We start from the raw sequence: 13,168 nt of genomic DNA, 5'->3' as shown, positions 1-13,168 counted from the left end.
AGGACTGAAGCAGTCAAATTGAAAAGGCCACACTTTTTTCCCCTCCTACTAGAAGAGTCCTATCAGGCCAAATTGTGTGGGAACAGAAATGGCTTTCAGGACACAAACATAAGATCACCGAATTAGAGATTCCTGCTACACTCACCTTCTCATGGCAAAAGAATCTATCAACCACATGGCCACAACTGATAGGAAAGGCACCTGTTCCCTTTATGCCAGATCCAAGAAGCAGATGCAGAACTCCTGCTATTTCTGAGCCAACAACCTTTGAGATGACCCGGGTTCCTTCTCATTTCACAAATTAGGAAGATGAAGGATGGAGGCAAAACCCCCTCCCTTAGCTCTCATTGCCCTACCAATTAAACCTCAGTCATGAGCAAGGGGGGTGGGAAACAGAATGATTAAGAACCTAACGATCTATAAATGAATGCTATCAATGAAATAAGGTTTCCAATGCCAGGAATCCAAAAATAATCTCGAAAACAACCAATTGAGTATTTAAAAATAATCTCAATCATACTTCAGAGTCCCAAAGGTGAGGACTCTTTTTTCATGTGAAGCACCCAGACACTACTTGATTTCATTTGCATTTTCATCAGCTCTATTTTAGAACTTAGCATAAAAATACCTCCCTTTAGAGTTAGCAGCAGCAGGCGCCAACCTCCCATAAATCAACCTCGCCTTCCTATCGCGAGGGCCATTTCATCAACCCAGCCTCAGAATTGCATTGCTCAGCGCCAACGTGTGGCTCAGAAAATTAAATCCTCAAATATACAATCACCAAGCAGCAGCTTACTGAATTAACCCCATCGAACCTGAGCACTCCATACTGTAATTGGTTTCATTCACAAGGATCTGTGAAATACTGTCTCCCGTCAGAGAATCCAGAACACCCAGAGGCCCTCATCTCTAAGCCAGCACCTGTCACACCACCCAAAAGGGATTCTTAAGTTTTCTTTAAAAGGCCAAAAATGGAAACCCAACCCCTGCTGCCTTCCAGGGATTCAGCAACCTGGACTGCCACCGAGTCTAACACGGAGCTGCTAGATGCAGCTTCCAGAGGCAAAGGAGTTAAAAGAAAAAGTCAGGTTAGGGACTTGGGATATGGAAATTCAGCAAGGTGACACCGGCTGGATGAACCAACGTGCATTTATCAAGGAGTGCTCTGCGCGAGATACTGTCCTACTGTAAAGTTAGGATAATCAAAAACAGACAGACATGATAACACAATACGGTAAGGAAACAGCACAAGGGACCCAGAGCAGACCCCTGCACTATCCGGGGTATGTGTGACGTATCTGTGTGTGACCACAATAGTGGTTCTGGCTCCACAAATGGACAAAGTCAACATTTCTCTAACAGTTTACTTTAAAATCTACGTAGCTGATGTTACATAAACTAGACCTCACCAAGACAATTTTTTGCTGGTTCATAACAATAGCCTCCATTTTCTCACTCTTTTTTGATTTACTCTTTCGTCCTCTATTCCTGGCATGCAAGGCAATTTTACAGCATCCCAGTTCTCTCCAGCTCTCTCGCTTCCTTGCAGTCAAGAGTACGAGTGTGCACAGAACTAGGGGACTTGTCATGATTGGTTCAAACCCATTTACTTCCCAGCTTCTCTTGCAGTTCAAGGTGCTCATGTGACCCAATTCTGGCCAATCAGTACAAGGGCATGTCTTCCGGGGGCTTTGGGAATACATTTCACTCCCAAATAAAAAGAGCAGGGCTTTGCTACCCATCTAACTTGGTTGAGGCTGGATGACAATATGATAGTTAGGGCTGCGGCAGCTATGTTGTTACTGTTTGGCAAAATTCTAAGAACATTAAAAGGAAACAAACTAAGGATGGCAGAAAGGAGGTACTGAAAAAGCTTGGGTCCCTGATATTTTCAAGCCACTGTGCTAAACCAAATTCGCTTTTCAGAGTTACAAAACATTAATAACCCCCTTGGAGAATCTTGTTAAAATTCAGTTGTCTCAGTAGGTCTGAGATAGACCCTGACATTCTGTTGCTCCAGAACGCTACTAGACAATAGAAAGCATGCCCGGACAACAAGACGTAAAGATTTCTCATTCTGTGAACAAGTAAACGTGCTTTCACTTTGTCGGCCCTGGTTAGAAGGCTGTCACCTTCTGCTGAAAGCTTTTCCAAACTCATTGGTGAGTTCTAAACAATTGGTGAGAAGATGAAATCCACACACAAAACTTTTTACTCCTTTGAGTTCTAACAGAAAAGAAACACAATGTTCAAACTTGCTATCCAATCTCAAACATCAGTGACACTGAGTTTGAGGACTAAATCAATTTCCATAAAACAAGCCAAGATCTGAAGACATTCCCCTGATTTGAAAGGTAATTATTTTTCCTCCTCCTCCTCCATCTAATGATAATTCACTTAGCTACTCTGTCAGTTCTTCCCTATTGATTCCTGCATTCCCCAGCACTCGGAAGACACTAAGCACTGAGCACCAAGAGGGCCAAACTGCAGACCCGACCACCTCACAATCTTATGATGATCATGGCAAGAAGAGAGGGTAGAGGAAGGGCTGGCTTACAGTCTTCACATCGTTCGTGCCGATAATTCCACCAATTTCCCCCAGATCCTTCAATAGCAAATTCAGGATTTCTGTCGCCCTCTTTTTCTGGTGGTTGCTAAGCTCCTGTAGCTGGCTCAGCTCTCGCTGTGTCGTTGTTAATGTAGTCTGAAAAACAAATTTCACCAACACATTATAAGGGTTGCCCGTCCATTTCTCACACATAGCATGACCAAGAACCATAGCGCCAAAGACAGGCACAGGGTGCAGAGGCTAAGTTGCCGCTTGGCCTACCCATACCCCATCCTAGAGTCCCTTGGTTGGTGTCCCAGAGTCTAGCTTCCTGCTAACGTGCACCGAGAGGCAGCAGATGATGGCTAAAGTGCCTAGGTCCCTGCCACACCTCTGGAACACCTGAATTAAGTGCTTGGCCCAACCCTGGCTGTCGTGGACAGTTAAGGGGTGAGTCAGTGGACAGGAGCTCTCTGCCTCTTTATGTCTCAAACCGTCCCTCTCTCTTTCTGCCTCTCAAAGAAATAAAAGAATAACAGTTTCATGTAGGATGCAGTTCTTTGATCATTCCTCATGATCTCAACATGAAAGTCCTTTTCTGACAAATGTTGTAGCACAACAATTCTGATGCAAAGTTATGCTTTAGTATATGCACCGCTATCATCATATAGCAAGCCCGGGACCATGAAATGAGTCCATCAGAGACAAGCCAGACATGGCAAAGGCAAAAAAAAAAAAAAGACAAGCCAGAGATGGAACCAGCAGGTTCATCACACTTAGTCACATCTTTCTACCTAACACATGTTTTGCTTCAGTGCACTCAGTTTCAGCTCAGGGTCCAGACACATCTCCCCGGACCTCCACTGCCAACAAACCTATTCCCTGAGCCACTTCCAAACTCCCACCTAACTTCCCAACAGGAAATGGAAATGGATTACATAGCTCAAGAGAATATTAATGAGTTTAGAAAAGAAACTAATCCAGGGCTGGTGTTGTGGCACAGCCAAACGCAGCAAACTCATCTCTTTCCCATCCTTCATACATGTTACCCAAAAGTAAACATTCTTAACTAACTCAACATCAATAGATGAATCACCTTTGAGTGTCTCGGTACTAACTCAGCCCACAAAGGAAACAGCTCCTTTGCTGCTAAAGCTTTTGATCTTACAGAATCCTTTTTGCAGCTTACTCACTGACATTTGCTTTAGTGATCTGCTAGCTGTATCCAGGAGTGGGCATTTGGTGCAGTGGTTAAGATGATGCTGGGCACACCCACATCCTTTTCCAAGGTCCTTTGGTCTGAGTCCTGGTTTGCCTTCCAATCCAGCTTCCCACTTAGGCATGTCATGGAGGAGAGCAGCTGATGGCTCAAGGGATTGGACCTCTATATCCCATGTAGGAGACCCAGACTGAGGGCCAGGCTCCTGGCTTCAGTGTAGCCCAGTCCCAGCCATTTAAAAAAACAGTTCTCTAGGAGCCAGTGTGGTGATGTAATAGACTAATCTTCCATCTGCTGCTGCTGATACCCCATATAGGTGCCAATTCATGTCCTAGTTGCTCTACTTCTCAATCCAGTTCCCTGCTTAGGACTGGCAAAGCAACAGAGAATGGTCCAAAGTCTTGGGACCTTGCACCACAACAGAGACCCAGAAAAAGCTCTTGGCTTCAGGCTTTGGGCCAGCCCATCTCTGCCCATTTTGGCCTTTTGAGGAGTGAACCAGTGCATGGAAAATTCTGTTCTCTTTCTCTCTCTCTCTCGCTCTCCCCCTGACTTTCCACATAAAATAAATCAATCTTTTTTTTAAAAAATCCTCTAAACCATTTACCATATTATGGAAAACATCTCATTATTTTTGAAAAACAGATCAATAACAACAAGGACTGGTTAAAAAAAACCCTGGAGAAAACACTAAGAAGAGAAGAACTAAGTCTCCTGTCCTAAGCACTTCCGGATGGGTTTGTTTTGCCATGTTTCGTCTGGCACTGCCACCTGCTTATGTCATCATGTGTTTAGCGTCCCCAGAAGCAGCAGTCCCTGTCTTGGGAAGCCATTATACAGAAAGCGTCCTCCATACAGCTGAATGCATGAAGTGAGGAGCATTTTCTAGCAGCTCCACAGTTGGCGGATCAGCGCTTCCCCACACCATCTGCTGCCTCTCCTTGCCTGGGAGAACTGGATGTTTTCCACAAAGCAGACTGGGCACAATCCCTTGGTACCAGGCCATTGGGCAGAGGTGCCAAGGGCAGCAGATTACAGCCACTCAGCTTCTCCACCAACTCATTCCCCTGCCCCAAGTAGAAAAGGACACAGCCCAGCATCACCAGCTCCCTGGCCAAATGTTTGCTGGCTCTGCTGCCGCTCACTCCCTGTACCTGGAACAATCTAAAAATAAGAACATGGGCAGACTGAAGCACTGGCACCAAAAAGGACAGCATCATCCTGAGCTCCTGACGGCAACTGCCTGGACAGCAAGCCGAGGGGAAGGCTTAGATGCTGTAGGCAGGGTGTAAACAAGAAGAGAGAGTTTACATCTTCCAGGGCTCTGCCATGTTTGTTGGTTAATAAGGACTCTGAAATCCACGGACTGACATTGTTGCAACTTATCATGTATGCACTGAGTGCTTTATGTAAATCAGTCCCCATTCCATGCCAGGAATACATCATTATGGCCATTTTCCAGTTAAGGGAATGAATGCTTTGCTTGAAATGTCTTTTCTAAAACCCAAGAGTTGTGAAGTGAAGCTTTTCACAATGGTGTTTCTGGCTTCCACTCTTCCCTGTCTTCACTAGTTCTGCAAATTACCAGTTCCCTGGACAGAAAAGTGTGTCTCCCAGCTCCAAGATGCATGGACAAATGTCACTTCCACAAAATTATTTCAATTGTTGGAAGAATTCAGGGAGCACACCTGAGTGGAAATATCAAATAACCATTCGACCATGTGCTTTGTAAGCAGTGAGGATCAACAAATGACATGGCAGGCAAGGAAGTCCCACCCCCCTAAGTATAAAAGCTCCCACCGTTTTCTGGGCCAGCTCATCCGTCAGCTGCTCATTCGCCCTGGTCTTGTCCTCCACTTCCTGGGACTTCTGGTCGTAGTTGACGGCCAGCTCCTCCAGGGCCTGCAGAACTTCCTTCACTTCATCTTTGGCTGCCTCATTTTCAATCTGCAGACGTGTCAGCTCCTCCTGGATCTTCTCATAGTCTCGTCTTGTGGAAGCCAAAAGCTAGGGAGAAAAGAAGGCACAGAACTGGTGGATCTACTGTGCAATGCCAGGTGTGCTATCCAAACTAAAGTCATTTGAAAACCAGACACAAGATTAAAAGCTGGAAACGCATGGGATGACAGGAAATAACCCTGTATGGTCCAGACACTAAAGAAAAATATAACATGTAATTATTTCAGAAATCTGCTTCTTATTTCTTTTTATGCTAGACAGATTCAATTCAAAGGATAAATTATACATCAAAAATGATCACACTTTGTAGTTGGCTGGCTATTCCACATGCTTAAACAACGAACAAGGAACTCTAAGAACTGTAGTAATGCTTCGCTTTTTAAAAATATTATCATGATTATGTATTGTGAATGGCTGATTGCAGAGTCAACCAAAATGTCATACACAAGCACAGTTAGTCACATTTTCTTCAGCACATCCATCGGGAATGTATTGAAGGATGTACTGCGAACAGTATTCAAAATGATGCCTAGGCTTATGGGTAAGTTTCATTCTCTTGCTTCCCATTGCATTTTCTAGCTTTCCTATAATGATTAGGCATCACCTGTGTAGCATAGCAACAGAAAAATAATATGAGAGTTTTAATTCTAACAAAAAGGAAAAGTAGCTTCCAGGCAGCTGGACCAATATTGGGAGAGAGAGTAGGGGGTGGAGGGCCAGCAACACTAAGCAAATGGAAGGCCTCAATTAGAGAAATGGCAGAAGCTAATTACACGACTGCAGTTCATTGCATTACAGAGCCATGGATGACCTCCATTTGGGGAGAGGACTGCGGCAGAGGATCAAGTCACGGTCCTGCAAAGAGGAAGAGGAAGGAAGTGGCTCCTGAGGCAGTTGTGTCTGTGGGGGCTGGGGACACGAGCCCAAGCTACCTACTGTGTCACCTCACCATGGGATACAACCCATAGCATTTTACCAAGGAAGCAGAAAACACTTCAAAGTACAATAGAGGAAAATACGTGCACGTTTCTCAGCAAGGGGATTATTCATCATGTGTGTCTGATGGAGTCCTGCCTATCCGTTGCTTAGACTCTTGTTGGTAAAACCTCTGGCAAAACAGGCAATAAAGCCATTTACTGGCGAGTTGAACACCACCAAGAAGACAAGGCCACTTTGCCTCCTTTTTAGTGTCTCCAACCTCTGCTGGTGCCGCAGGGGGCCCCTTTCCTCCTTGCTTTCCTCTCCCCAGCACTTCTGTTATTTTTCCCCTGCAGGACAGCAGGAGGACATGGTCTGTAGCCCAGACAGGAGGCAGCTCATTTGCAAAGCTGAAACAGACTGGCGCAGCAGGACCCAGCAGTGCCTGGAATGGAGGGGACCCGAACAAGGTGGCTGCTCTCCCAGAACTCAGCATTACAATCTAGTTCTCACGCAAAAGGCAGACCCCTCATTTCTAAATTCTGTGAACATTACATCCTGAACAAGCATTCATAACTTTAAGGAAATCTACCAAGGAATTGACGCACACGATTCAGTGATTTATGAAAAAATCTTTTTTTTTTTATTCATTACATTGCGTTATGTGACAGTTTTATAGGCACTGGGATTCCCCCTCCCCTCCCCAAAACCAACCCCCCCATGGTGGATTCTAAAAAAAACTTTTAAAAATTAAATTTCTGCAACAAACATCAACAACAAAGAATAATAAAGGAACTTGGTTTAAAAAATTGAGAGAGAGAGAGAGACAGAGAGAGAGATGGCATTCTTTACCTCGTCCTGGTCCAGCATCTGCTGCTTCAGCTTTTCAGCCAGCTGGCTCTGCTGGTTGATCTCATCATCCTGAAAAGAAACACCGTGTTTAATCTGGGGCCAGTTGTGTCTTCTCTGATACTCTGGTCTCCTGACTGGTGGTCAGACTCAAGGATACAGACACCACCTGCTGGTTAAGCAGAGAGAATCACGATGGGCTGGGGCCTCGTGTTCTATCGTCACTCTTCATTGACTTTGTACATCAGGTGCAACATCACCCTCTGAGAATCACAGCATCCTGCTCACTCAGCCCGATTCCTGCTCATCTGGTAACGAGGCGTCCTTAGGCTTGAGGACTTGAAAGAAACTTGGTGCTACACTTCCCGCTCTGCCCACCGCCCTCCCTCCCTCCCCGCACCCCAGCCTCCATTCAAAGAAGGTAACAATTTAAAAAAAAATTTCTGAGTTTGTAACTGTGTACCTTATGATAGATTTACATCTCAAATCATATCAAACACATCAGTGATCAGGAATGTGACCCAGCAATAGGTGGGAAAGACCAGTATCACCACTTCTACTTGGACTAGGAAAACATTTACTAGAGAATTAATCTTTAGCATGGGAAGACCTCTTAACTGGAAGTTAATTTTCTTATCAGATTTTTTTCAAGCCTCTAGGCAGCTGGGCAGGAAGGGAGCAGCAGCAGTTCTGGTTTACACACCCAGCCTAATTTATCAGCTGTCAAACAGGGAAAGGCAGAAGAACAGCGCTTCGCTGGCATTTTTCTGCCTGTAGGTGTCGCTGCCACAAAAGCAAGGGGAGCCTGGCGGCCTGTGTGGAGACGCAGCCACCCCCAGGGCAGGGGAAGCAGCAGACAGGAAGGCCTGAGGGGCCGGAGAACGTCAACTTTCACTGCAACCTTATCCTGCTTTCAAGGGAGACGTTTTTTTAAACACACTTTTTTAAACAATCTGGCAGCCTGAGGCTCAAGTTAACCTGTCGCTTGGAAAGGGAAGAAAGTCCTATTTGATGACACAGCTGGGGTCTAACACCAAAGTGAGATTCAGTTTGAGTCATGCATCTGGTCCTAGCTAGGGGTGTGTGTGTGTGTGTGTGTATGTGTGTGTCTTTCTCCTTTAAGTAGCAGCCCATTAAACACAAACATCAGATGAACAAAAATCAGGCCTGATTTTTACCTTCCCAAGGGGTGACTTAAAAGGGTTAACTCATACATGGGGGTGGCAGGACTCCCAAGAGCCTATTGGAGGATGCATACAGACACTTGATTGAGGTTAACTCAGGGTCACAAGCCAGGGCTTCCCGTGGAGCTTGCCCTGCAGCCTTCTGTCACCAGTGTTTCATCACACACACACACACACACACACACCCACACACACACACCTTTCCCAAACTAGATTTCTGGCATGAGAATCAGGGAAACTACATCAGCATGAAACTTCCGAAAAGTGACACTTGTGTAGCTTGGAGACTACTTAGCATGCCAGCTACCAGGAACAATTCGGTGTTTATGCTTTTTGTCACATACATATTAAACAAGTTAACCTAAAATACCCGAGTGTTGACCACCAGGGAGCCACCCTGCCCTGGGACAAATAAACAACTGCTCTGAGTGAAGGAAATGAGAGAAGAAGCAGAGCAGTGAGTTCGTTGTACTACTCCATGCTCATTTCAGATCCAAAAGATGCAAGGGTGGGATGCACGCAGGAAAAACCAGGGCTGGCCCCACATGGGACATGAACCACGGTTGGAGAGGCACTACCCAGACCACACAGCCCTTTCCTAAGCACCTTCTGCAGGCCAGGGCAGAATCAAGCTGCAGCTCCGATTCTGGGATTTATGCTTCTCTATCTATTGGCTCTGCCTTGGGCGACCACCTGTCTGTACATCACAGCAGAGGCAGCGCCGAGGGACAGGGTCAGGCAGAAGGAAACTATAGTATTCTTCCCATCACACCTTAAGCAGATTCACTGGAGATAACCAGTTCCTGATTTAAAGGGCTAAGTACAAAGAGAATGAGCACAGGACAAACTCTCCAAAGATACAGGAGTTCATTCCAGCTCCATCACCACAAGTGGATAAATTTACAAAACCTCCCCAGGGGCTAATGCCTCAGCCACACCCAGACACCCACCATCCTACCTCTCAATAGCCTATGCAGACCTGTCACTGCAATGGGTGCATTCTCGAGTGTCAGACCACTCCATCCTCAGAAGGCTGCAAATGCTTTCCAGAACCCAAGAGGAAGACACAGAAGAATGAAAGCAGAGAAGAAGTCTCAGGCAGCCCACAGGTAGAGTTAAACTGAGACAAGGCACCACCTCTGGTGCCTCCTGAGCCTGGGGCTTGGGGCACCAGCTCTTCACCTTATTTCCTGCATCTGTGAAGGACCACAAATGCCAACTGCCAACTTCCTGGCGTTTCTGAGGTCTGTGGCATACGAAAATCAAGGAAGAAAAAGTGTCCCGGGTTGACGAGCAGGAGACAGGCTGCAGAGCCAGGCCCTCCTGGAGCTCCAGCCTCATTGCTACATTTAGAGATGGTTTGGAGATGGAGATCATGGCAGGCTTTTGTGCACAGGGATGGAGCACAGAATCAGGATCTCCACGTACACTTGAGATGCTCTGTGCTTTGCTAGATTGCACAGTAACATTCTTTACTATCTAAACAACTATGGTTCTTTGGAGCAATCAAACAATTGCATATGCTATGAGCTTTTATTCTTCATTTGTTTAGGATAAAATGTAAGATACTCAGGTAGATATGGAAGGAAAGATCTTATTAAATCTATCTTCAAAGGTGTTAGTGATACCACATCCTACCCCAAAATCAGAAACAGCTGGTGAAGGCAACAGCAGGTGGAGCTTTAACTAAAGAGTTAAGCCTACAAGACGGTGTTAGCATCACCAAGCTATTTCATTCACCCTAGAGGTGATCCTAAGCACTCCGAGCTGAGCCACAGCGAAAGGGATCAGACCGGACTAAGAATAACAGCAACCCTGATGAAATGATCTGAATGGATTTAGAATATTCCAAGGGCAATATGCCAAGATCACGAGAAACAGCAATTTAAATTTCCTCTGCCTCTGGGATCCCTAACCTGAGCTTAGAGGGGATAAATGGCACCGTGTTCTCCAAAGTCTCTTCTCCTCCGTCCAACTTATGCATTTGCATGACAACGGGAGTCCCAAAGTCAGTCATAAAATTGGACAGGTGAATTAGCATGTTGCACTTCACTGCACTTGAGGGTCTACCCTTGAATGGAGCTTCACTGATAAAGGGAAGTCTTAAGGCCACATTTCTATGGTTCCTTGTGTCAGGCTCTTAGAGCTACATGATTAAAGTACAGATGTTCCCTGACCTAGGATCGTCGGACCAAACAGTGACTTTACAATGATGCAATAGCAATTCGTGTTTTGTAGGAACCATGCTTTGAATTCTGATTTTTCCTGACCCAGTGATAAACAATGCAATGCTTGCTGCTGATGCTGGGCCACAGCAGCTAGCTCGGCCCCCAGTCAGCCATATGATTACCAGGGGACATAACTGAGGACAGTCCACAGTGGGCGGTGTTGCTGGGAGGTGACACACATTACATGCATTTCCAACTTGCAATATTTTCAGCACATGATGGGAATATCTGTACTGAACCCCAACATACATCAAAGAGTTTCTGTATACACACGAATGCTGGGAGTCGCCACACTTGCTCCCCATCTGGGGGTAACTATTAGAGCTGGTCTAAGAGGTGAAGAAGGCTGAGACCAGAGAAGCAGTGAAGGGAGAGTTGCACGAAGGTCCCATCACTCACTCATGCCTAGGTGCATACATGAACCAGCTCAGTCTGGTTCCAACAAGATTCCAAACAAGACCTGCCTGTCTCTCTAGGCTAGCCCCCAAGTTTCACATTACGGTTTCCAATCTGCAGCATTCAAGCCCACTGAGTTTGCACAATCAAGAGCAAGGGCTGGTGTTCAGGAGGCAGACAGGCACAGAGTCGGGGCTGTGGCCACTGCTGCCAGGCTGCAACCATCATTAGACTGTGGATCAAGGTGAGAACTCCCCCATCTCCGGCTGCGGACCTTATCGTCCAGCTGCCGGTAGAGACTGGAGATCTCCTCGTCGTATTTCTCCTTCTCTTCCATAGAGATGCCGGCGACCACGGGAGTGATGTTGTCCAGGATGGGGGTGTTGTCACACGGCTCCAGGTTCTTCTGGTCCTTAGCACTGATCTGTTCGTCCTCAGGCACAGCTTCGCCTGCAAAACACAGCCCAGGGACGTCTGGAGATTAAATAGGAATTGAGCTGGGGACATGGCCCGGACCCCAAAGACTTCTAAACAACGGCCACTCCCGCTGCAAAGCACAGAGGGCACAGCGAGCTCTGCTGTCTGCAGTTGCAGCTGGCGTTCTTTCATTGGCAAGGAAGGATGCAGTTAACTGACCCACAGCAGATAAATCAGTGCTAGCCAAATTTACATCACCTCCTCCCTAGCGATCCACCACCAAGTGCAGCGGCTTCTCACTAATGCAGCCCGCATCAAGGCCCCCCGTTTAGCACTCACACTTGGCTTTTGTGGAGGAATGTGCTGGGGCGTTATTAAAATCACCTTCTTCTCTCCAGTGTTTGATCTCTGAAGCTTCCTAATTACCAATTAATTATGCTACTGTTTCCTCACTAGGATGTTGAGTCAAGGGGCACGCGAACCATTATTTAGAACAACACTGTATTCATCCCTCTAAACTAGGTAAGCAATGTTTAAAATACAATAAAAACACTAGAGTTCTAACCCTTGAAGCCCAGGGGGTTCTGCATCTGAGAGAAAAAGTCAGGCTAGGACTGGACCCAGAGACAGACTAGCACTGCGCGCGCGCGCGCGCGCACACACACACACACACACACACACACACACACACAGCACTACCACTCTCTCCCCTAGGTAGTCAGAATTAATTGGCTCTGCTGGGAAGTTCAAATAGAATAATTTCCTGTGATGTCAGCTAGTTCCCGGGAAAAGCAGCAGCAGCTAAGCCAGAATTTCATCCCGACGTGTGACACTCCGGTTCTCAGTCCACACAGTAAAAATTTGCTATGGTTTCCAAAGGAGGAACTACCAAACATGACCATGTAAATAAAGGACCCAGGGACAAACTCCAAGCCACGCTGACCAATCACTATCCCAACACAAAAACCACCTTACAAAAACAGAGCACATAGAAAGGAGTCCACAAAAATCGTAGGGCTCAATATTTGAGTCTCCCGGGCCCGGTGTGATAGCCTAGTGGCTGAAGTCCTCGCCTTGCACGCACCAGGATCCCATATGGGCTCCTGGTGCTAATCCCAGCAGCCCTGCTTCCCATCCAGCTCCCTGCTTGTGGCCTGGGAAAGCAGTTGAGGATGGCCCAAAGCCTTGGGACCCTGCACCTGCATGGGAGAGACCCAGAAGAGGTTCCTGGCTCTCAGCTGCAGATGGGCTCAGCTCTGGCGGTTGCAGCCACTTGGGGAGTGATCTTCTCTCTATATATCTGACTTTCCAATAAAAAGAAAATAAATCTGAAAAAAAAGTTTTTTGAGTCTCTCAAATAGCTTCTTGGAAAGCAAACTAAAACCAAACACACTTCCCCATCACAATGTTTACTGTCACTTTCACATTCCTTCCTCTAGGCACTTAGTGC

The 13,168-nt window shown here is 46.3% G+C and overlaps 1 protein-coding gene across 1 annotated transcript in view; it reads right to left on the bottom strand.

Moving 5' to 3' along the window:
• The window catches only part of KIF5C (kinesin family member 5C), a 129,443-nt gene that overhangs the window by 21,300 nt on the left and 94,975 nt on the right, over positions 1 to 13,168 (bottom strand). The window contains exons 12-15 of the mRNA XM_040972012.1: positions 11,576 to 11,751; positions 7,497 to 7,565; positions 5,568 to 5,774; positions 2,558 to 2,704 (exon numbers count right to left, since the gene is read on the bottom strand). Of these exons, the coding sequence (XP_040827946.1) occupies positions 2,558 to 2,704; positions 5,568 to 5,774; positions 7,497 to 7,565; positions 11,576 to 11,751 (599 nt within the window). The remainder of the gene's footprint in view (positions 1 to 2,557; positions 2,705 to 5,567; positions 5,775 to 7,496; positions 7,566 to 11,575; positions 11,752 to 13,168) is intronic.

Source organism: Ochotona curzoniae, unplaced genomic scaffold, assembly GCF_017591425.1.
Source record: "Ochotona curzoniae isolate NIBS_2020 unplaced genomic scaffold, NIBS_Ocur_1.0 contig_2210, whole genome shotgun sequence".
In the NCBI taxonomy this organism is placed as follows: Eukaryota; Metazoa; Chordata; class Mammalia; order Lagomorpha; family Ochotonidae; genus Ochotona; species Ochotona curzoniae.
Note: the sequence above shows the minus strand (reverse complement) of the source record. Positions and strands in the feature narration are given on the sequence as shown.